This window comes from Aedes albopictus, chromosome 1 (genome assembly GCF_035046485.1).
Source record: "Aedes albopictus strain Foshan chromosome 1, AalbF5, whole genome shotgun sequence".
In the NCBI taxonomy this organism is placed as follows: domain Eukaryota; kingdom Metazoa; phylum Arthropoda; class Insecta; order Diptera; family Culicidae; genus Aedes; species Aedes albopictus.
Genome location: NC_085136.1, coordinates 76615578 through 76641138, shown reverse-complemented (window position 1 = coordinate 76641138; position 25561 = coordinate 76615578). Strand labels below are relative to the sequence as shown.

The following is a 25561-nucleotide window of genomic DNA, read 5'->3' as shown; positions in this document are numbered from 1 at the left end:
TCGGCAACAATGCTGGAAAGTCGGACCCCAGCCAGGGTTCCCGAAAAGCTGGGAAGGGTGGGCCTGAAAAAGCTGGGAACAAGGGGTTGCGGGCCCATATAGTCGAGGCGGTAAACGCACGGGTATTCAGCATGACCATGCTGAGGGTGACGGGTTCGATTCCCGGTCGGTCCAGGATCTTTTCGTAAAGGAAATTTCCTTGACTTCCTTGGGCATAGAGTATCTTCGTGCCTGCCACACGATATACACATGCAAAATGGTCATTGGCAGAGGAAGCTCTCAGTTAATAACTGTGGAAGTGCTCATAGAACACTAAGCTGAGAAGCAGGCTTTGTCCCAGTGAGGACGTTACGCCAAAAAGAAGAAGAAGAAGAAGGGTTGCGACCGTTGATGGGCCCTCAGCAGCCACAGAGCAGGCCGATCCAAGGGGAGGACCCGCCTTGGGATGCAAAACGATGAGTCGATAAGGAGAGCGTCCAACATAGCTCTGGTCCTCACAAGTTCCTACCTCATGCTTCCACGGGTCAAGCGATGACAAAGACCGCCAGCTAAGAGTTGTGTGCTTAGCTGGTAGTGCACCCTGAGCACTGTTGTCATTCTGACTTCAGCTAGATTGAGGAGGTACGATCCGAGCGTCTGTTCATCAAGGAGGTGCGGCTCAAACAGCGTCTGTTCTGGCATCCAGCGGCTGAGTAAGAAACGCTGCACCACGCCCAGCTAGATCTAAGGTGGTAGCCCCATCAGTGTGGTCGTCCTAGTGTTGGTTGGGACGTTGAACAGAACTGGCACGATGGCCCTCCGGCGAGACAGGAGTGTTGGCGTAGGCCCAATAAGCCACACGTAAAAATCCCCATTGCGAAAAACATAGGAGAAATACGACTCGATACAATCGACAAAAACCTACGCGACGAAATAAGGACTACGATTGGAAACTTGGAACATGAAATTGCAAGTCACTAGGTTTCGCAGGATGTGACAGGATAATTTACGACGAACTACATCCCCGCAACTTCGACATCGTGGCGTTGCAGGAACTTTGTTGGACTGGACAAAAAGTGTGGAAAAGCGGGCATCGAGCGGCTACCTTCTACCAAAGCTGTGGCACCACAAATGAACTGGGAACAGGATTTACTCGTCACGGCACTGCGGCAACAGTGCGTTGTGTAGGTGGCCGCTGCAGTCATTAGGGTACGGAAGGGGCCAGTAGGGACACAGATAGCTTTGGTTCAGCTACCTGTGGCGGACGTTAAAAAGTCCGTTTAAGTAGGCAATATTAAGGTGGGTTGGCACGTATGTCACCTGACATTCCACGAGCCACCAGAGGTTTGCTTAAGGTGTCTGGAAACAGGGCAGGACACAAGTCGTGGGACTGCAAAGGCCCTGCCAGGCACAAACTGTGTAGGCGATCCCGATCAGAAATGCATAACAAAATTATAACCGATTGAGTTATTTATTTCAAAGATTTTTCATAACAGAATGAGTTATAAAAATCGCCGGTTAGGTGTTAAAATAACAAAAATTATAACTGAAATTGCTCTAGCCATAACATAATTATAACAGGTGTTGATACAATTTTAACAAATTTATAACAAAGTGAGATATAAAAAATATTGGAATGATCAATAAATTATAACACATTTTGTTATAAATTAGATATAAATATATTGGGTAAAAATTAAGTTGGGTAAAATTTAACTCATTTTTTGGGTAATTTTTATTGAGAGTGTTATTTATTTTAAGCGCAAAGTTTTTTGTGTAAAAAAACTTGCCCCACGTAGTATATAAAAAACCCACACCCAGACGGGAATCGAACCAAGGACGCCAACCTTCACCTGCAATCCGGCGCCTTTATCAATGAGGCCATTGCAGCACTTGAAGTGAAGGGCGGTATATGATCAAGTGGTTCTTCGTTTTGGCGGCTGGTCTATAAATAGACTTATTTGTCCAACGTACAGGGGAGATAAAATATGACGTCACATGAAAGTGTTCTTGATACATTTTATCGCAATTACGTCATCTTAGGATATAATAACAAAAGTGGATATAATTTAGTTATAATTGTAACTCAAGAATTTGCTCTGCATTTTGTCATGCTTTACCTCATGATTCAGACCAGTAATAAATGTCGTATCTTCATCAAAGTTGTAGAGATAGTTAATGGCTCTTAAACAGTGGAAAGAGTGGCATACAATTTCACCTTCTCTTGGTGCTTGCGAGCAAATAAATTAGAACATTTTGACATATGTTATTAAATAATTATCTAATGTTCCTCACCATCAAGGAACTTCTTGCCTATGGCAAAGTTATGCAGTAGTCTGGTGGTTGGAAATTTCACTGCTTTGTGGCGTTAGTGTGCATTTCTGTGAGATTGTCAGATTTAGATGGCTTGTGAATTAAAAAATAAAGTTTTTAATGCACAATTTTAACATTACATGGTACAAGAATTGACATACTGATGCAATTCTGTGGCGTTTGCTTTGCCTCGTGACCTCATATAATGTTTTCATTTTCAGCAAAAAAGAGTTTAAACAAGAAATTCTTCCACTAGTTGAAAACAGCTGTTCGGCATTTGCTCAAGATGCATGACGATGTCCATATCGGTAAAAAAAGAAATAGCCTTCTGCTATTGGTTGGTTTTCCAAAAGCTTTGAATAGAGTTTCTAATTTTGAACTACTAAACAGGTTATCACATCTATTTGATTTCAGTTGAGATTCTGTTCTATTGAGTAAATCCTATTTGAATAACCGCTTTCAAATTGTGGAAGTTAAAGGAAATCATTGAAGCCTGATCGGTACTCTATCGGGAGAGCTACAAGGATCGGTTTCAAGACCATTGATGTTAGCCTTATTTATCAACAGCCATCTTTCATCTTTGAAAGTATGTAATACCCACACCACATGTTTGCAGATCATAGGAAGCTGTAGAGTAAAGTGGGGCAAAAGTTCGAGTGGGGCAAGAGTTTCTTTTGAAGTTTTTGAACTTAATTCAAACTATATCTTTCGGGTGTCAAGGTTGTTCGAAGCCTTTTTGAGAAAGAGTCTTTCATTCCATAAAATATGAAAATTGATCAATATTTGGAAAAGTTATGACAAAATGTTGGTTTTTGATCAAAAAATTGTAATATGCGATGGTCCTTCCAACGCATGGAATGGAATTGTAATGAAATTGAATTCGATGTTTTATTTTGGGGCGTAACTAGGTATATTTTGAAGATGCTTATGCATGTATAACTTTTTGCAAAAAAGAATTGGAAATCATATTTTACACATAGTGGGGCAAAAGTTCGAATTGTGCGGCAAAAGTTCGAGTCATATGGCAAATTTAGGTAAAACCCAAAAAATCCGCAAAATGTACATATTATCTCTAAAAATGATAGAATCAGTGAGAAAATCCGACCAAAGTTGAAAAAAAATGTTGTTTTATCTGAATTTGGCGGAAAACTACTAATTTTTGGTGAATTAAATTTAACCCTGATTTGGGTAAAATCCAGATCGAACTTTAAAGTGTATTCCAGTTCCAACATCAAATATTAATTGGTTTTAGGTATTCCAATTACCAAAGTGTCGAAATAGTGTGCTACGGTTAGCGAAATACTCCAAACACTAGATACGAACTTTTGCCCCAGTGGTGGGGCAAGAGTTCGAATTAGACATACACATACAAAAAGTGTTATAACTCAAAACTGAAAAGACATTTGGCGTAACTTTGTTCAGCAAAATTTTAGCTCATGGATTGTAGAATCACCACACGGTATTCATCTATTTTTATCTGCTTCGATTTCTTAAAAAAAATGAATTTTCAACTAGGGTCGTACTTTTGCCCCACCTTACTCTATTTCTACTGAATTAATATAGACGTTAATTGCATGGCAATGAAACGTGTCTCAACTAGAAATAAATTTCAAAGCTCCACAAATAATTTGTAATCAATCAATTCTTCAAAAACTAAGGTGATTTTCATTTGCAGACGACTAATTGATCCAGTTGTATCATGTTAATTCAATAACAATAATAAAACTTCCAATTTCAGAATAAAAACTTTCATAGAGTACAGTGAATATATTTTCATAGCAAAGACTTTTGTTTTGATCGAAAAAACTGCCTTCAAATATTTGATGATGACGATGATTTCAATCACGATTTTTTTGTTGTTTTTACTAATGTGTATTTTAACACTAAGCTAATTCTACACTTTAATGACGAATTGTTCAACGTTAACCAGCCGCAGTTTATCGCGGAAACATTGCGCCCGTTTGATTTGTACAAGGCGGCTGATTATACGTGACAGCTCCCACCCGGCGGCTGCAAAAACAGTTTTAGACAAGGTGCACATCGTGTACAAACCATAGGTGCGCGATCTAGCGCGATCTAATACTGCGCGTTTCGAACGCAGCTGGCTGAGAATCCAAGATTAACGCGGCAATATCTACCTGGGCTTTCTTAAAGGTTTAGATCATGATTCAAACATGTCAAAAATACTACATTAGTTTATTTAAGGTTTGAATTTCAATTTGTGTTGTTGAATTTGAACCTAGATAATCAAGAAATCGATTTTGAACTTCCAATAAGGGATAATCCTCAATCTACAAGTATGTCAATAAATAAATTTAATGAGTAACCTGAATTTTCTTGAAGGTCTGGATCATGATTCAAACTTGTCAAAAATCCTGTATTTTACAAGCACAGTAGCACCACACAGCGGCGTAACTGCGTACCAAACACCACTTGTAAAATGTTCATTTGATATAAACTGCATTTTCAAAATTATAACTGAATTTGTTATAATGTTCATATAAAGATGATCAAAATGAATTTATTTGTATTATAACTGACTTTGTTATAGTTCTGATATAATTAAATCTGGGTTTCAAATCCTTTTTGTCAAATATATCTAAATATAACAAACGTTGATATATCTATCAACCGCTGATATAAATTTGTTACATTTTTGTTATGCCTTTCTGATCGGGATGCGGCGCTGAAGATCATAAGGCCCGAAGCTGCACGAGTCCACCCATCTGTATGATCTATACCGGGAAATCCGTGAACAACAGACATCCTAGGGGTGGTCCAAGGTACCCGGCCTTCAAGAAAGTCGCAGTGAACAAATCACAGTGCAGGTAACGCAGCTGAACCTGAATCACTGTGAAGCGGCTCAGCAACTGCTTTGTCAGGCGGTTTCTGAGTGGAGGACGGATATCGCCATCATAGCGGACCCATACCGAGTACCCGCCGGCAACGGCAATTGGGTCGCGGTTGGGTTCAGAAAAAAGGCGGCTATTTGAACGATTTACCCGCTGTCCAGGAGTTGGTGTCCACTACCAATGAGGGCTTCGTGGTCGCCAAAGTAAACGGGGTCTTCTTTTGTATGTTATGTACTGTTATGCGCCTCCGCGGTGGCCGGTTGAGCAGTTCACGTAGATGCTGAACCGCATGACGACCGTGCTAATGGGGCGAGGGCCGGTGGTAATAGCGGGTGACTTTAATGCTTGGGCCGTGCAATGGAGAAGCCGGTTCACGACCCAGCGGGGTCAGATCCTGCTAGAGACACTAACCATATTAAGCAGATGTAGATTTTGCTAATGTCGGCACCAAGAGTACCTATAGACTATAGTATAGTCGAAACGGTGCGGAATCGATTATTGACGTGACTTTTTGTAGTCGTGGCCTAACAAGTAGTTCTAACTGGAGCTACACTCACAGCGATCATCTGGTGGTTCGCTACAGTATTGACTACAACAACAGCAGGCTGCGAGTAGAGGAAAAAGCGGCTAGGACAAGGCCAAGTCCTCGCAGGTGGAAGACACTATACTTTGATTAAGCGGTATTTAGGGAGGCGTTCCGCCGTGAACGAAACCTTCTTGGTTAGGACGGCGACGAGCTGGTAGCGGCACTCTCGCGTGCGTGCGATGCGACCATGGCCAGGCGAGTCCACCCTAGAAATGGGAGACCACTTATTGGTGGACTCAAGCGATTGTGGACCTCCGCCGCGCCTGCCTGCGGGCTAGGCGGCGGATGCCGTGAGCATGATCTGAGGAAGAGCGAAACTAACGATGGGTGGTGTTCGCCGCTGCAAAAGCCGCGCTGAAGACCGAGATAAAGACAAAAAAAGGCCTGCTTCAAGGGTCTTTGCCAGAGTGCCAATGCGAATCCGTGGGGTGATGCCTACAGGATCGTGATAACCAAGACGAGAGATGTAATGGCTGCTACAGAGCAACCTCCAGAGAGTTGGAGGGGATCATCGAGGGGCTTTTACCGCGTCATGATCCTAGTCCTTGGCCTCCTTTCGTAGGATAGCCGAAGGCTGGGGCTGCAGATGAGGAGGGGGTCACCGATGAGAAATCTCAGATCCGAACGAAGTTCTGAACTTGGCCCTAAAAGTAGCTATTGCAGAGGCTCCCGAGATGTTCAGGTCTGCTATGCAGAAATGCCTGGACGAGAGAGTTTTAGCAGAAGTCTGGAAGAGCCAGAGCCTGGTTCTATTGCCAAAGGCGGGGAAACTATTCGGAGACCCGTCGGCCGTCATATAGACCAATACGCTTGATCGACACGGCGGGGAAGGTGCTCGAAAAGACCATCCTCAACGGAATGTTGAGGTACACCGAGGGTGAAAATGATCTTTCAAGTAGCCAGTGCGGCCGTAGACGCTAGACCGTAGTCACTATCTTGTAACTGTTACAAAAACCGCCGAGAAAGCATTTGAGCCTAAGAGAAGAGGGATTCGCGATTCCTGAGATTTTCATGTAAGCGAAATGTTACCAAAACCTCGCACGCAGAAAGTATATCATTATCGAAGTGCTCGAGTAATGCCAGGAGGAAAACGATTGTTGAGCTTGCTACTCAAGTGAAGATAGACCAAAACCACCAAAACCCACAAATCAACAGCCCAGTATCATTGCTTGTCCGTATCCCACACGCGCTCGATCACGCTGTTCTGCTCCATCCTTTTGCTGTTCTGCATGATTGCTGAGATGCGACGATTTTGCGCCGCCGAATTAGGAGGATCAGGTTTTTCGGCAATTTTGGCAGTTATAGAACCGAGCAAGCGAGCCGAGCCTTTCGCGTGAAGATCCAGTCTGTCGTCCAATCCCAGTGTGTCTCGTCTCGGTATCGTTCGTTGCTCGCTGGGATCGATCGATGGATCGAGCACATCATCATTTCTATAAAGTGCCACTCCTGCCGTCGATCTGGTTTAGTTTGATAGCCGAACCGATCATAGCAGCAACAGCAGCAGCAGCAGCACGTTTTTCGGGAAACTAGTGCGTGTGTGGGAAGTGTCGCGTGTTTCCGCTTGATCGTTAGCGTCCTACGTCGTCCAAGTGGTTTGTCGCGAGGAGAGCAAGTGAAAATCCTTCTTCGCAGCTGCAGTCTGTTGGTGGATTTTGAAATTTTGAGGAAAAGTGCCGGTGGAAAGTGAAAGCTGAAATGAAAATTGTAAGTGAGAATGCTGATGATTGTGGATCATTTTTGGATAAGTTGATGGCAAGGACTTTTGTGGAAAATGTGAAAAATTCAGCGAAAAATGACGTGAATGACTAATTCTTAAGTATTTAAAGATTTTAGGAAACATAGTTTATATAGATACAATCGATGATTTTCACTTTTTTTCATGCTCCTAATACACATACACTCTGAAACTTAAAATACTGCTTATTTTGCTTTTCTTCTTTGAAAAGATATCTAATTGAGCATCTCTAGATATGAAAATGTGTTGCTAGGGATGTCTAATGAGGAACACTGAAAGCAGATAAATAGCAAGTTACTTAAGTCATCAGTGAAATAAAGTTACTCATGTTTCATAGCTAATGACGAACAGAAAAACAGCGGAGTCTCGAAGAAACCTTACGGAAATGATCTATCGTTGCCGTGAAATCGGTAGTCGTATCAATACATCTTTATAAGTTTGTATAACTAATCAAATTATCATTTAGTGGAGGTCATAGAGGTGTCTGCAAGCACGGATTGGTGTGAAAATTTTATGATGTTTTCCTGATATGTGAGAGACCGCCCATAAATGGAACTTTTGTCCTGTTTTACGATGATAGTCGGTCACCAACCATATCAAGCATATCACATTTCAAAATTTCAGAGGATTTTTGAAGGTTGGAAATGGAAGTTTTTTTTCCTTGCACTGGCGAAAAGAAATGCTAAAATTTGGCCATGGACTAGTGATCTACAACAGATTTGAATTGCTAAAACGTCAATGTAACCTTTTCCAAACGGCTGAGGCTATATTTTTCGAATCATATTTGGAGCGGTAACGGTTAGGAAAGCATCATCTTCAATCTGATTGGTATTTCTAGTTTGATGGGGTCAGTTTTTGGTGTTTGTTCAAGGTTGATCTAGAAAATGAATTTACCATCATCAATGCAATTCAATGTTATCGAAGACGGCGAATAACAAGACAGATATCTACCCTCTTGCTCCATATATTCCGGGAACTTCAAGCACACTAGCGCCACGAATGACTCCAGGGAACAACATTATAAATAAATGTGCGTGAGATGCTACATATTCCGTGTGCGTATTTGCATGTACACGCACACAATCATGTTTTAATGTTATGCACGTCAAAGTGTTATGCTTCCTATGATCGCTTATCTGTCCCATATGAATAGGAAACCTAGCAAATATGGGACTGATATGCTATCATAGGCAGTATGTGGCTTGTATTCTCTTCGAGCGTTTCTACTACCAATTCTGAGGCTGATTGTGCATGGTGAGTTTTACGATTATGTTGCTGGATAAAGGATAATGGCGGAAATTCATACAAAAATCGGACAAAACCTCAAGCTTGTCCCAAATTTGCTGAATTTTTCAGATTATGACAATTTCGGTATGTTAAATCTATATTTGACATTAGAATTCACAAATGCTTTATATATTTAGTTGTAAACTGGTTTTTGAATATAGAAAATGGTCTTGTACCGACTTTTTGAACTTTCTAAGTAGAATACCCTCTCGATGGAGTTTAATGAGTTTTTGTACCTTTCAATACCGCCCTCTAATGAATGCTCTCTGATGATTAAAGAATAACTGACGCTTGTTTATACAGTCGACTCTCCACATGTCGATGTTCTAGATTTCGATATCTCTCCTTATCTCGATGATCGGTCCCTTCAATCTGTATACATTTAACCTCTCTGTATGTCGATACCCTATCTCGATACGATCTAGTTTGTGTTTGTTCTAGATTTTCTCTCCATATGTCGATATGGCCATTTTCGCAGGTTGCTAGACCATGTTTACTAGGTGTATAACATTCTGGTAAGGCGATATCTGTTTGTTGACGGGTTTTCCTAGTTACGGAGGCTTTTTCAATCTAGTGTGCATTATAAATAGGTCTTTCAATTCGATCTCTCGCTATATCTCGATCTGAGACATCTCGATGTTCCCCTAAATATCGAGATGTAGAAAGTCAACTGTAATTGGGTTCCTAAATTTTGAACAATTTATTGATTTTCTAAGACACTTTTTTCATATTTACAGAACTTTATTTTGATATCTAAAATCAATCTTTTGACAGCTGGGCAGCTGTTTGAAAGCTCCCCCTACTGCAACTTGGCCTGCCTCTCTACATCTTAGTGTTCTTTGAGCACTTCCTCTTAATAAATTATTGAAACGCTTCACGAGATTCCAGACGGAATCTTGACGAGATTTCTGGGGTAATCTCCACGAGATTCCAGGAGGAATCTCCACGAGATTCCAGGGAGAATCTCTTTGAGGTTCCAGGGAGAATCTCCACGAGATTTCTGAGGGAGTCTCCACGAGGTTCCAGGGGGAATCCCCACGATATTCCAGGCGAAATCTCCACGAGATTTCTGGGAGAATCTCCCCGAGATTACAGGGGCAACTTTCTAGCGAATTTAAGGGAATCTCCACGAGATACCAGAGCAAATTTCCTTGAGATTTCAGAGAGAAAATTACCGAGATTCCAGTGGGAATCTCCACGAGATCCAGGGAGAATCTCCACGAGAATCCAGAGGGAATCTCCAAGAGATTTCAGAGGGAATCTCCACAAGATTCCAGGAGGAATCTCCACGAGATTTCTGTGAGAATCTCCACGAGATTCCAGGGAAAATCTCCGCGAGATTACTGGGGCAACTTTCTAGTGAATTCAGGGGAATCTCCACGAGATACAGAGCAAATCTCCACGAGATTTTAAAGAGAAAATGAACGATATTCCAGAGGGAATCTCCACAAGATTCCAGGAAGAATCTTCACGAGATTCCAGAGGTAATCTCCACGAGATTTCGGAGGGAATCTCCACGAGATTCCAGAGGTAATCTCCACGATATCCAGGGTGAATCTACAGTCTACACGAACTTCCAGATAAATCTCCACGATATTTGAAGGAAAACCGGCACGAGATTTCAGGAATAATCTCCACGAGATTGCAGGTAGAATCTCCACGAGATTGCAGAAAAAATTTCCACGAGATTGCAGGGAGAATCTCCACGATATTCTTAGGAGAATCTCCACTAGATTCCAGGGGAGAATCTCCACGAGATTCCAGGGGAGAATCTCCACGAGATTCCAGGGGGAATCTCCACAAGTTCCAGGGCGAATCTTCACGAGATTCCAGGGCGAATCTTCACGATATTCTTGGGAGAATCTCCACTAGATTCCAGGGTAGAATCTCCACGAGATTCCAAGGGAGAATCTCCACGAGATTCCAGGGATAATCTCCACGAGATTCCAGGGAGAATCTCCACGAGATTCCAGGGTGAATCTCCACGAGATTCCGGGGAGAATCTCCACGAGATTCAAATGAGAATCTCCACAAGATTTCTTAGGAAATCTTCACGAGATTCCTGTGAGAATCTCCACGAGAATCCAGAGGGAATCTCCAAGAGATTTCTGAGGGAATCTCCACGAAATTCCAGAGGGAGTCTCCACGAGATTCCAGAGGGAATCTCCACAAGATCCAAGGAGAATCTCCACAAGATTCCAGGAGGAATCTCCACGAGATTTCTGAGAGAATCTCCACGAGATTCCAGGGAAAATCTCCGCGAGATTACAGGGGCAACATTCTAGCGATTTAAGGGAAATCTCCACCAGATACCAGAGCAAATCTCCACGAGATTTCAAAGAGAAAATTAACGATATTCCAGAGGGAATTTCCACAAGATTCCAGGAAGAATCTTCACGAGATTCCAGAGGTAATCTCCACGATATCCAGGATGAATCAACAGTCTACACGAACTTCCAGATAAATCTCCACGATATTCTAAGGAAAACCGGCACGAGATTTCAGGAATAATCTCCACGAGATTGCAGGGAGAATCTCCACAAGATTGCAGGAAAAATTTCCACGAGATTGCAGGGAGAATCTCCACGAGATTGCAGGGAGAATCTCCACGAGATTCCTGGGAGAATCTCCACGAGATTCCAGTGGGAATTTTCACGAGATACCAGGGGGAATCTCCACGAGATTCCAGGTTGAATCGCCAAGGGATGCCAGGTGGAATCTCAACGAGATTCCAGGGCGAATCTCCACGAAGTTTCAGGGAGAATCTTCACGAGATTCCAGGGGGAATCCCCACGAGATTCCAGGGAGAATCTACACGAACGTCCAGATAAATCTCCACGAGATTCTAGGGAGAATCTCCACGATATTCCTAGGAGAATCTCCACGAGATTCCAGGGGAAATCTCTACGAGATTCCAGCGGTGCTTCTAATCTCCACGAGGTTCCAGTGAGAATTTCCACGAGATTCCAGGGGAATCTCCACGAGGTTCCAAGGGGAATCTTCACGAGATTCAGGGGGAAATCTCTATAACATATCTGGGGGAGTCCTCACGAGATTTCTGGGGGACTTTCCACGAGATTCCAGGAGAAATCTCTACGAGATGCCAGGAGGAATCTCCACGAGATTCCAGGTGGCATCTGCACGCGATTCCAGGGAAAATCTCCATGAGATTCCAGGAAGAATCTCCATGATATATTTAAAGGAATCTCCACGAGATTTTTGGGGAATCTCCACGAGGTTCCAGGGAGAATCTCTACAATATTCAGGGGAAATGTCCACGAAATTTCTGGTATGGGCGGGAGGTATCTACACGAGATGCCAGGAGAAATCTTCACGAGATGCCAGGTGGCATCTGCACGCGATTCCTGGGAAAATCTCCACAAGATTCCAGGAAGAATTTCCGTGAGATTTCTGGAAAAAATCTCCACGAGATTTCTGGGGGAATCTCCACGAGGTTCCAGTGAGAATCTCCACGAGATTCCAGGGGAATCTCCACGAGGTTCCAAGGGGAATCTCTATAAGATATCTAGGGGAGTCCTCACGAGATATCTGGGGGAATGACCACGAGATTCCAGGAAAAATCTCTACGAGATGCCAGGAGGAATCTCCACGAGATTCCAGGTAGCATCTGCACGCGATTCCAGGGAAAATCTCCTCGAGATTCCAGGAAGAATCTCCATTATATATTTGGAGGAATCTCCACGAGATTTTTGGGAAATCTTCTCGAGGTTCCAGGGGGAATCTCCACGAGATTTCAGGAAGAATTTCCATGAGATTTTTGGGGAAATCTCCACAAGATTCCACGGGAAATCTCCACAAGATCCAGTGCAAATCTCCACGAGATTCCAGGGCGAATCTCCAGGAGATTTCAGGGCGAATCTCCACGGTATTCCTGGGAGAATTTCCACGAGATTCCAGGGAGAATTTCTACGAGATTCCAGGAAGAATTTCTATGAGATTTCTGGGGAAATCTCCACGAGGTTCCAAGGGGAACCTACATGAGATTCCGGGGGGAATCTCCACGAGATTGCAGAAGAAATCTCTACGAGATGCCAGGAGAAATCTCCACGAGATTCCAGGTGGCATCTGCACGCGATTCCAGGGAAAATCTTCATGAGATTCCAGGACGAATCTCTATGATATATTTGGAGGAATCTCCACGAGGTTCCTGGGAGAATCTCTACAATATTCAGGGTGAATGTCCATGAAATTTGTGGTACGAGGTACCTGGAATAATCTCCGCGATGATTCAATTAAAATACGTTTGAAGGGAAAAAAGTTATCGTATTTTGAATACTTTTCGAGAAATTCTAATCATTTAAATGCTTTTAAAATTATGTGATTACTATTGCCTTGTGGCGAAATTTCACATCAAATGACCCATCAACTGTAAGCCCTTGACCAGCCAAACAACTTTGCCGATGAAAGCCGCCTATGATGTAGTGTTCAAGTTTCGAACGGCAAACACGTGCTGCATGTAACAACCAAGAGTAAACGGGGGAAAATGTCATCATCCTGCTTTCGTTGACCGAAACCGCAACTAAAGTAAGTATTATCATGATATGGTCTTCTACAATGTTGTTCATTAGGATATTAACTGTAATTTTTTCAATCTTGAGCCAAATCGAACTTGCCAAACCGGCGTGCTGAATGATAGACTGGAGGTCATCCAATTTCCCATATATTTGGGCTGAACATCCCATACAAACCTTCAACTCATTGGCGCCAGCTCAGATTTCAACCGATTGAGCTGAATCTTTCACAGATTGTTCTTCTCATCCAAAGGCACGATTCTAGAGGGTGCCTGGTTCGACATTTTTGTATTTGGACCAGTCTGTTCTCCAAGCATTCCTCTAAAAATATTTGCTGGGATTGCTCAACAAATTCTTCTTGTCACTTATCAAGGGATAACTCCATGGATTCCTCCAACAATAGGTCATATGAATAAAGATGAGTAAATACTCTTTACTAAATCTATGTGAAGCCGTGGAGCAAATCTCTGTGAATCTTCACAGAGATCTGAGTAAAGAGTATTTACTCAGTTTTATTCATATGGCCTCATATCACCTGGTATTTCTTCACGGATTTCCGTTCCAAGCACACATGTCACAGAAAAGTCACGACAGCGTAGGTTTTGGTTGCTCAGCAGTTACTGTGACTTACTTTTAGTAAGTAAGCACTCATTTACCTATGCCAACAGGACACATCGTGTTCAATTCTGCTCAAAAACACTGTCCGATTTGGCATCGGTGATGACATGAATCTGCCAACAGCCAAACGATGACATGCAGAAAAGAGAAGTATGAAATAAGAAGTCTTTGTCATGGCCTGAGAGCCAAAATACGTGCAAGTGGAATGAATACCTAAAGTTATTCGTTATGAAACGTAAAGCTTATATTAATTATTCTATATCGACAAAGGAACTTAAATCTACAATTGTAACTTATAACTAGGAACATTCCTACACGATCAAACTTCTCTCTCTCTCTCTCTCTCTCTTCTTGGCGTAACGTCCTCACTGGGACAAAGCCTGCTTCTCAGCTTAGTGTTCTATGAGCACTTCCACAGTTTTTAACTGAGAGCTTCCTCTGCCAATGACCATTTTGCATGTGTATATCGTGTGGCAGGCACGAAGATACTCTATGCCCAAGGAAGTCAAAGAAATTTCCTTTACGAAAAGATCCTGGACCGACCGGGAATCGAACCCGTCACCCTCAGCATGGTCATGCTGAATACCCGTGCGTTTACCGCCTCGGCTATATGGGCCCTCTTGTAAGTAACTTGTAAGTATTTAATTTTTCTAAAACTGTATTGTTCTAACCTACATCTGAATTATTATGCCTCTCGAGAAAAATCAAAATATGGCGATTGTCTGCCTTCGGCTTCTGATATAAGCGGGACAGTTACTAATCAATAGAATTCCATCCTATTATTATCGTCGCACCACCAAATCGAATTCATCGCTTGAAGCACATGCGAAATTGCAGTTGCGAAGTAAATTTGAATCTATTTTTTTCTGTTGCGCATCATTAGACTAATTAAGAGCTACAATATGCACTAATCGAAATTGAGTTGCGACATTTCTAAGTAGGTTAAAAATCAATTTTCGCACGTTCGGTCACTTCGGTTTTTGACCAAAAGCATAATATATGGGACTTGATAACAAGCACACTCATCTCACTGAGCCACTCTTGCCGTTCATCACAAAAACAATCAAAAACATCTGTCACTTCGCGTGCTTCTATTTTGGGCGGGAACATATTTCCTTTTGTTTTGCCTTGCAAGTGTCACTGCCACTGTACCACTGTCAAAAGTCATATTTTGATAAGTGGGGTAATTCATGTATTTTGGACAGGCTGAGGACAACGTTGGAAAAATCGTCCCCTAGCTTCCTTAGAAAGCAATTGATTATTTTGCAAAGTTACTTATACCACGGGGATGCTACGGTGATCTGATTTTGTTGCCGCTTATCATGCGCAACCAGTGCTCACTAATACCAACATTCACTTAATACAGCAGCGGGAGAAAATAAGGAAAAACGCACTTTGGCGAACAAAGTTTGCGAAAAGAGGTGTTGTGTGTCTTTTCACAAGTAATTTTCACTTTCTGTAGGAACTTTACCTAAACATCTACACTCTGAAATTGAAAATTATCAATCAATGCCGCTTTTTCAAGATCAACACTTTTATTAGATCTAATGTGATGTAAGCATTTTGCACCGATATCCCTCGTAAAAAGGTAAACATTCAAATTTCACGCCTGTGTTGGTGAATATTTTGGCTGGAGCATAAATTTATGCTCCACGTAAGGAGGCACAATCCAACATGTCAAACTCCATAGTGAAAAAATAGGTTGCCGTCCCCTTGACTTATACGCTTAAAATATGATTGTTCTCTGCGTTCCTGTTGACAAAAACCTTAACGAAAGCGTTTTAAGCTGAGAAAATCGCAATTTCCGATTGCCTGTAAGATTTGCATTTTGGACACCGAATATATGTTTTGGACACCCTCAGGTATATATAATTTGGACAGGGCAATTATCTCAATGTTTAACCATGAATACTGCTAAATCATGGAAGTAGCATAGATCTAAAAATATTTTCTTGCAAATAACCAAATTTCTCCGCTTAACAGGCATTTATTTCGACTTTTCAGATTCAAATAAATATAAAGACACAATTTCCATATAAAAATGTGTCTTTATATTTATTTGAATCTGAAAAGTCGACATAAACGTTTTCATGGATGATGATTTTTATTTCTAGCCAAAATTCTAACTATTTTAAGGTTGCAGCAAAAATTCCATAACTATTGAATCGCTAGAAAAAGAGATTTTGATCCCTAAACATGATTATTTTGTATGGAAAACGGCTCTGTCTTTATACTTATTTCTCGCACTGTAGTCAAAGTTTATTTTGAAACTTGAAATGTGATTTTCTCGGGTTTTTCTATTGTAACATGTGACTTTTATGCGTCCGAGGGCAGTGTATGCCTTGCGAGCGTACGACCGCCGCAGGACTCTAAAAAAACATGCGCGACAATATCACAGGTTGCTGGACAAATACGTTAGATGAGCACAAATAGTTTAAAACAAGCTCCAAACCGAAATGTGTAAAATAATCCTTAACTATGGGTCATTCCACACCAAGTGTACACACCGCATGTTATCGACCATCACGGATTTCGACCAAATTTTGTTGGAATGTTTGTTTAAATGGAGGAAGAAAAAATCCAAATTTTGATGCCGATCGGATCACCCCTCGGCCTTTGGCAGCACCCCTCGTCTTTGCCAATACAAGAAAAATCCAAGTTTTCCCTTCCTTTTCTTAATTTATAGCTTTGAAACTATAACATATACACATTTGTGACCTTCGGCTTTTTTGAAGAAAATTGTTGGAGGAATCCAGGAAAAATATTATTTTTTTGATACAGTGTTGCCAAATATGTTATTTTTCAATTTTAAAATTTAAAATCGATTTTTCTTCGAATGAGTATATTTTGATTTCAAATATTTTGATTCCATCGTGTTTATCACACATGTTCCAGTCGAAAAAGCTTAACTCCCCGAGGTCTTTTTGGCCGTTCCAGAGATACAGCGTTTTTAAGCTTGAAAACCGGTTTTCTCTAATATATAAAATAAGTCCAATTTACAAGTTTCGCTAAGAAAACATTATTCGATGCAATTTAAAGGTGATTTGGGCTGGTTTAGACCAAGGGGACTAGAAAACTATGTAAAAATAATAATATGCCAGTGTTGCCAGTTTGTCAATTATGGATTTATTAGAATGGATAACAATAAATGGCTAAAGTTTAAAATTTATGTATTATAATCCTTATTTCAATTGATATTCTACCTATGCAAACATTGAGATTGAGGAAAGTGTTGCCAGACATTTTAATTTTATTGTATAAATCTACATGAGAACTTTTGTATCAAATCAAATTATCAAGCAAGAATCATAAACTCCTTTTTTACAATTTTATTGCTATTGGCAACACTGAACCTTGATAGTTTTCGTTTGATGTGCAACTTTTTATTCATGGTTCAGAATTACGCAAATTGATTCCGACTGTTCTTGGTGTATTTTTAGGATGTTTAGCTTTTCAGTCCGATTGTGAGATCAAAAACAACCTTATGTTCTCATACTCCGACGCTTCGTATCGGATCTTGAGAAAGATCTCATACAGATCGAAACGTTGGAGTAAGAGAACATAAGGTTGTTTTTGTTCTCACAATCGGACTGAAAAGCCAAAAAATCCTAAAAATAAGTTCAGAATTACGAAAACCATTCTGGATGACATGTTATGCCTTAACGAACAAGTATCTATTCTTTTTTTATATGTTTATCCATTGTTTTGAACTTGTACGGGGAAAGGGAAGTTCCCAAAAGTGAGTTCAGTTAACTTCATTAACTCGCATATAGACAGAGTACTTTGAGTAGAAGTTCTTTTTACCCAACCGCCAGTTCAAATTACTCAAAGATGCAAAAAAGAGCTCAAAAGTTAGTTTAAATGTAAAAGTTTCACGAGAAGGATTATTGAGTTCCCGTAGAGTTACATTGTTTCGCACATGAAAAAGGACCAAGCGAAGGATTAGATGGCACATTTAAAAGTCTAGCAACCCGGGAGTGCGTACAAGGTGTAATTATCCAGGCTCCTAAACAACATTAAAATTGGTAAAAAATGAGTAAGTGACATAGTATTGATAGTTGAGTAATTTGAACTGGCTGTTGGGTAAAAAGAACTTCTACTCTAAGTACTCTGTCTGTATGCGCAAGGCCGGATGTACGGGGGGGGGGCCCACAAAGACCTTTTTTGGTTATTACACGCCAACTTTTTGTATCATATTGCTCAAATACTGTTTGAAAAAGAAGAAATTTTGTTTTAGTCCTTCGCCAAGGGGCCTCCGCATCCGCTCGGGCCCCGGGCCCCCACAATCCTTAATCCGGGCCTGTGTATGCGAATTAATGAAGTTAACTGAACTCACTTTTGGGAACTTTCCTTTCCCCGTACAAGTTCAAAACAATGGATAAACAGAAAAAAAAAGAATAGCAACTTGTACGTTAAGGCATAACATGTCATCCAGAATGGGTTTTCGTAATTCTGAACTTATTTTTAGGATTTTTTGGCTTTTCAGTCCGACCGTGAGATCAAAAACAACCTTATGTTCTCTTACTCCAACGTTTCGATCCGTTTCGAAGCGTCGGAGTATGAGAACATAAGGTTGTTTTTGATCTCACAATCGGACTGAACAGCTAAAAATCCTAAAAATACACCAAGAACAGTCGGAATCAATTTGTGTAATTCTGAATCATGAATAAATTGCAGTGAATATTTGAATTTACCACTGCCCTTATTAAAGGTTTGTTCGAAGAATAGAAAGTTGCACATCAAACGAAAACTATCAAGGTTCAGTGTTGCCAATAGCAATAAAATTGTAAAAAGGAATTCTTGATTCTTGCTTGATAATTTGATTTGATACAAAAGTTCTCATGTAGATTTTTACAATAAAATTAAAATGTCTGGCAACACTTTCCTCAACCTCAATGTTTACATAGGTAGAATATCAATTGAAATAAGGATTATAATACATAAATTTTAAACTTTAGCAAATTTTTTTTTTTTTTTTTTACTATATCTTTATTTTGCAGGCTCATTTACGCTAGGTATAACGGAGCCGAAAACACTTAGAACTAATTACATTTCAGTTAAATGTTATAGCCCTGCTTGTACAATTCCTCTATTCTTTGAGTTTCCTCTGCGATGTATTGCTGACGAAGATCAGGATCATCAATATGAGAAAATGAGCAACGTCGATAACCTGCTCGAAGGGGAACGATGGGGACATCAAAAGCGGCTTCGTTGCTATCGCTTTCGCTGGAGACGGAGATAGACGGTGCAGCACGTTTGGGTTCGTTAGCGCTTGTGGAATCCGAGTCGATTGAAAGTTGTCGTTTTGTTTGGTTATCGTTGGTTTGCCTCTTCGATTTGTTTTTTTGTTTAGAAGCCTCCGGCTTCGGAAGAGCGGGCCATTGTTTCTCGGTTAGTGTGGATGAGTTTTGGTTGTTGTTCAATTTCCTCGGTTGTGTTGGTTGGGCAGCTCCTGTTGATGTCGCGGCTTCGGAACACCGTAGCTTTGGATGTTCTTTGGCACCACAGGTTCTACACGTCTTCACTTGTGAGAAGTGAGACACGTAGGTGATTTCGTCGGATATGGTGATGTACGAGGGGATGGGTTTGGTTGGCTTCATGCGTAGTATGCGTACGCCGTTGCTAAGGCCCGGAAAATAACTTTTCCAAACGTCATTGCGTATCGAGATCACTTCGCCATACTGTTGCATATGATGAGTGATGGTTTGATTGTCAATCTCCTCCGGGAGATCATGAAGGCGAACATCGACGGCGCTGCTGTCGATGTATATCGGCAATGGAATTGTGACCGGCTTCCCTTCAAAACACATGAAGTGTTTCAAATGGTGGCTCGAAGCAATTGTAGCAGCTGCTTCTTCGCCGTGCATGACCAAATAAACCACGTTCCTGACGATGTTGGTCTGGATGCTCTTCACCATCGTCATATCCAGCTTCAGTGCACCATCCAAAAACTGTTTAATATCGGCAATACTGGGTCGCTTCGGAAGGACTGATGTGTCCAACACAATACAATTTTTTCTCGTCACTGGCATGATTGCAGAAAACGAAACAAAGCACACAAGAACCGAACGCGTGTTGACTAGCAGAGAGATGGATAGCAACTGAAACTTTAGCAATTTATTGTTATCCATTCTAATAAATCCATAATTGATAAACTGGCAGCACTGTTATATTATTATTTTTCCATAGTTTTCTATTCTCCTTGGTTTAAATCAGCCCAAATCACCTTTAAATTGCATCGAATAATGTTTTCTTAGCGAAACTTGTAAATTGGGCTTATTTTATATATTAGAGAAAACCGGTTTTCAAGCTTAAAAACGCTGTATCTCTGGAACGGCCAAAAAGACCTCGGGGAGTTAAGCTTTTTCGACTGGAAAATGTGTGATAAACACGATGGAATCAAAATATTTGAAATCAAAATATACTCATTCGAAGAAAAATCGATTTTAAATTTTAAAATTGAAAAATAACATATTTTGCAACACTGTATCAAAAAAATAATATTTTTCCTGGATTCCTCCAACAATTTTCTTCAAAAAAGCCGAAGGTCACAAATGTGTATATGTTATATTTTCAAAGCTATAAATTAAGAAAAGGAAGGGAAAACTTGGATTTTTCTTGTATTGGCAAAGACGAGGGGTGCTGCCACGGGCCGAGGGGTGATCCGATCGGCACCAAAATTTGGATTTTTTCTTCCTCCATTTAACCAAACATTCCAACAAAATTTGGTCAAAATCCGTGATGGTCGATAACACGTTTCCACTTTTTCTCGGTCACTTCATATGGAATGACCCCTATGTTTTCTTATATACTAATTAAAATAAAATATTCCAGCTTTAAGCTGTATCACACCCAGAACAACTTGGAGTTTGTGTAATGCTAAAAAGAGTTCGGATAAACGATTTGCTCCCACAACAAACACTTCTTTTCTAGCAGATATTGCGACATTTGCACCCATTCAGACTCGGACCGAATTCATTATTATCACAGTCGAATTTCGCGGCGGCTAACGTGCACAAGTTCGGTTGAGTACGTGACTGGGGCGTCGGAAGCACAACAGGTAAACAAAATAAGCTTGATTAGTTGCAAATGACACTGGGAAATGATGGATTATCAAATTATCACAGTAGTCTGTCTAAACATTGATGTGAAACCCAATATGTAGGGTATGTGTGCCATCAGTAATCTCATGCTCCCATTTTCATCCTATTCGAAAACAAGCGATTACGGCACCGATCGACTCCGTTCTTTTTGTTTTCATGGGTGCTCACTTCTAACAAAAAATACAAAAATAAGAAACAAAACAAACAGCACTTCAATCCTTTGTTTTTCGTGGGATGAAAATTGGAGCCACATGCTTAATAAGGGAACCAATACCCTATATTAAGGTGGCCCACACTTATATGAAAAACAAAAATTTCGAAAAAAAAATACCAAGTGTTACCTCCAGAATCAGTTGTTTTGCACTCCCAGAAGCTATGTTCAAAATTTGAGCAAAATTGATTAAGCCTAAGTGGGCGCTTATAACGCTTAAAGTTTGTATAGAAAAACTTGGCGAAAAGCATGCAGAAATTTTAGGTTTTCGAATTTTGCAGCTAGATGGCGCTTTAAGCGTTCAATAATCAAGCCCTTTGGTATTATTGTAGGTGACTATATGCCAAACAATTTCGTTAAAGACCGCAAAGTGATCCAACGTCTGTGAAAAAAATTATACCCTAGGTAAAGTGAGGCGAACCATTATTGTTGTTTTTCCATTAAATACATGTAAAGGAATAATATTAATAATGAAATCTCAATACATCGCCTGACTTTACCTAGGGTATAACTTTTTCAGACGTCGGATCACTTCGCGGTTTTCGACAAAGTTCTTTAACATATAGTCACCTACAATATGTAATACCAAATGGTTTATTTATTGAACGCTTACAGCGCCACCTAGCAGCAAAATTCGCCTAAATTTGGCCAAGTTTTCCCATACAAACTTGCTCAAATTTTCAACATAGCTTCTGGGGGTCCAAAACAACTGATTGGGGAGGTAAGTCTTGTTATTATTCGAATTTTTTTTTTAATATAAGTGTTGGCCACCCTAATGTATATCTAAGGTGATTTATTTTGTTAGATAATATTGCATTCAATGCCCAGTAGAAAATCAATTCTCGACTGGACCAATGTATGCCCTGATATTTAGTTGGAAACTGTTGTGAAATTTAATACCAGGCATCATAAGAAAATGGTAGAATTTTTCAACTGGCTATTCCCACACAGAATCTAACCAGTGTTCAATACAAAGTCAGAGACCATACCATAGTCTGCCGCGATTGATTTACTGCCACTGATTTAAAATGCATCATCGCAGATCAGCACGGTCGAGTTTGCTCGCGGCGAGAGTTCAGGTGACAACCTGAGTCTTCAAGATCGCGCTTTTGGATTGTGCACGCGCGGTTTTATCAACTCTGCGTATATGGGGTGTGCCGGTGCGGTAAACCGTGCGCAGACAGGTTACGTCCGTCCGTCCGTAGCCGTATACGATCCATAAAAGAAGGAAGTTTTTCGATTTGTGAATTATGGGCCAATTTAATAATGCCATATTTTTGTTCAACGGTGACTCGGCTGGACTACAGCCGCGGTCTAGTCAAGGAAGATTTGTATCCATAATGTCCATTCGGAAAGCGAATTCGCGGTATTCTCAGTTCCATCGCCGGAGAAGGTTAATTGGAAATCTATTCTGGAAGCTATTATTACGTCAGCAACTAGCTACATTAAAATGTGTCATAAATTATTCAAATATCTCAATATCTCGGAAAGATCTGTACCAGATCAACCGGCGTCGCCGTTCCTGTTGCTTTGTTTTCGAAATTGAGTAAATTTGTCTCTTTGTCCTCCCTGAATATATTATTATTTTCGTATTCCGTTCAATTAACATAAAACATATTCGTGGGCTAGTTGCGAACCAGTTTTCGGCTTTCATTATTTAATTGCTCAAAAAGGCGATAAAAGGGTAGCGATTCTTAAGCCGTTTTGAAGACACCTTCCTTATATAGAACGCGATCAGCGAGTTAATTAGAACAAATTCGGAAATTCGAATTCAAATTGGCTGAAATAATTTATTGGAGTATTTTTATAACGAGCTAATGATTTTATAGAAGCATGAGTTGAAACGAACGTTACAAGAGAATTGATATTGTTTCGATATCAGGATAACGAACGTTTTAAGCCTAAATAACTAAGGGAGACTGAGGCAACTTGCTCCCTGGGGAGATGTGATCCCCGCACGTTTTTTCATGAATTTAATAAATAGTTCAATTTAACAAAATAATTGGCATTGATTATTTATGCAACGAGTTGAAAAATGAGGATTTTTACAGCACGAGTAGTGCCTTTATCCAACGAGATTTGACGAGCACAACAGTTCCATTTGCTCACACTTCCAGTTAGCGTTTTTGTTCATCCGAAAGAGGCAGGTCTGCTGTTTCTGCCTTATTTGTAACGTTCCTAATGATGTCCCGCATGATGCAGATGAAGTTGAGAAGATTGAAGGCTGCATGGTTGATTGTCCGGATAAATTGAAGCCCTCCTCCCGGCTTCCGGTGATGCAGTGTGATAGGCGTGTGCAGCAATATCAAGATTGGCAAAGCGAAGGAACCGGTGACAAAACCAAGAAAGGCATACGACGTGTTCAACAATCGAGCAGTGGTTTCCTCAAGAAAAGTGCTAATACGCAGCTGCTTGAATCTTGGAGGACTAATGCAAACTCGACCGTGAAACTGCGTGGTGTATGCAACCGGAGAGGAGCCTACGACCTGTCCAAAGGTGTCGGATCAAAAGGGGATGTTGAAGATCAAGTAGACATTGGTGATCCCGACATAGTTTGACACATAGTTTTTCAATTCACTACTTGTTAAACCTCCAACCAAGTTAGATCAAATAAAGATTCGTTCGTTACGTATACCGAGATTCCCAATAGTTCCACGTTACGTTCTACCGGGTTCCTCGCTGCAGCATTACCGCCTGTGCTGCGTTCTTCTTCTCCAAAATCGCTCTGCACTCCTCGTCGAATTATTTGTTCCGTCGACTTCTTTCCACGTATCCGATAGTGCTCTCAACTGCGTCGTTGATGGCTGCCCAATGGCTGCCTTTACTGTACTCCAGCAATCCTCTAGAAGGGCCACATGTCGATCAAGAATATTGTTCAATTTACCAGGCTCTATCGCTTCTAAACCTCTGGAAAAACTTTCTCGTCCAGGTATATTTGCATAGCAGATCTGAACATCCCGAGAACATCTGCAATAGCTACTTTTAAGGCCAGGTGTGGACCTCCAAACGGACCTGTGGCCTTACCTACGCTAAGAGATTTTGCAATCCTCGCAGGTTGCTCATCGCCAGCACCAGTCTCCAGCTGTCCTACGAGAGGAGGCCAAGGGCTAGCTTCTTGACGCGGAAGGAAAGAGACCCTTCAACATCTCCGGAGACTGCTCTGCAGGAGCCATTGCACCTTATGTCTTGGCCACGATCCTGTAGGCATTACTTCACGGATTCGCGACCCTCAAAGCAGACATTTTTGCTTACGCTTACGCTTATCTCAGTCTTCAGCGTGACTTCGGCAGCGGCGAACACCACCCGTTATTTATTTCGCTACTCACCAGTACAGCTCGCTGCATCAGTTGCCTCCTTGCAATCGCTTAAGTTCACCAGCACGCCGGTGGTCTAAGCATAGACTTAACAGTAAGACATAAATGTCAGGAACAAATTCAGTTCGATTTGTGACGCCAGTTTTTCCCCCACCTTTCCCCCAGAAAAATCGCCCAATACTGGTTTTCTTAACGCGACGCTTCTAATGTCAGTTAGCTCCGCCCTCATCAAAGCAAAACTGAGTCCGCCAATTTAGTGACCATGACAATGAGCGAACTGCTTGTTTATTTATTAGGTCATTAGGCATTAGCTACATGATGTCCTCGAGCGTTTATAGCCTTGTGTGTTAAACACTATCTCAATGATCTCGACGTCCATGGATCGATTCCAGTCTGCATAGTTTTGAAATCTTTTTACAAATTTATGTTATAAAAATTTGTCATTACAAGCCCAATCAATTTTCAAAAGGTATCTTTATGGAATTCAGACCCTCGGGGGCCCTGCTAAGCCCCGACCAACATCGGGAAGTGGTCCGAATGAAAATTCGGTCTACATACAATCACCCCATTTGCCCAAGCCATCTGTGTCGGTCAGGGACTGATAACCGCTACCGATCGAGTATACAAGCTCTCCCATCCATCACCGTTGTCAGTGTTGGTCATCGACTTGGGTCTTGTCGATTTCATCAATAAAGAAAGACGCCTTATGCATGAATCCCACCCAGTTAGGCCCGCTGGTTCCCACTAGCCGAGTACGGGACCAAACCAACCGATCCCGAGCTGGCCCGGCGAGGAGATTCCGGCCACACGGTAGTGCAAGAGCAGCCGTGTGGGCCATCGCGCCATTTTTTTCTCGTTGTCATGGTCACTAGATTGGCGGACTTCGATGAAAATAGGCGGAGCAAACTGACATTGAAAGCGTGGTGTCAGAATCACCAGTATTGGGCGAATTTACTGGGGAAACGACTGGCGTCACAAAAAATTCGCCAGTTTCGTATTGATTGTTGGTCTAAGGGTGGACTTCCCTAGGC

General features: G+C 41.2%; 1 protein-coding gene across 1 annotated transcript in view; it reads left to right on the top strand.

The window, feature by feature from the left end:
* The first annotated feature begins 7088 nt into the window (after positions 1–7088).
* Positions 7089–25561, top strand: part of LOC134285017 (pupal cuticle protein-like) — a 39017-nt gene continuing 20544 nt past the window's right edge. The window contains exon 1 of the mRNA XM_062844876.1: positions 7089–7434. Within this exon, the coding sequence (XP_062700860.1) occupies positions 7426–7434 (9 nt within the window). The 5' untranslated portion in view covers positions 7089–7425. The remainder of the gene's footprint in view (positions 7435–25561) is intronic.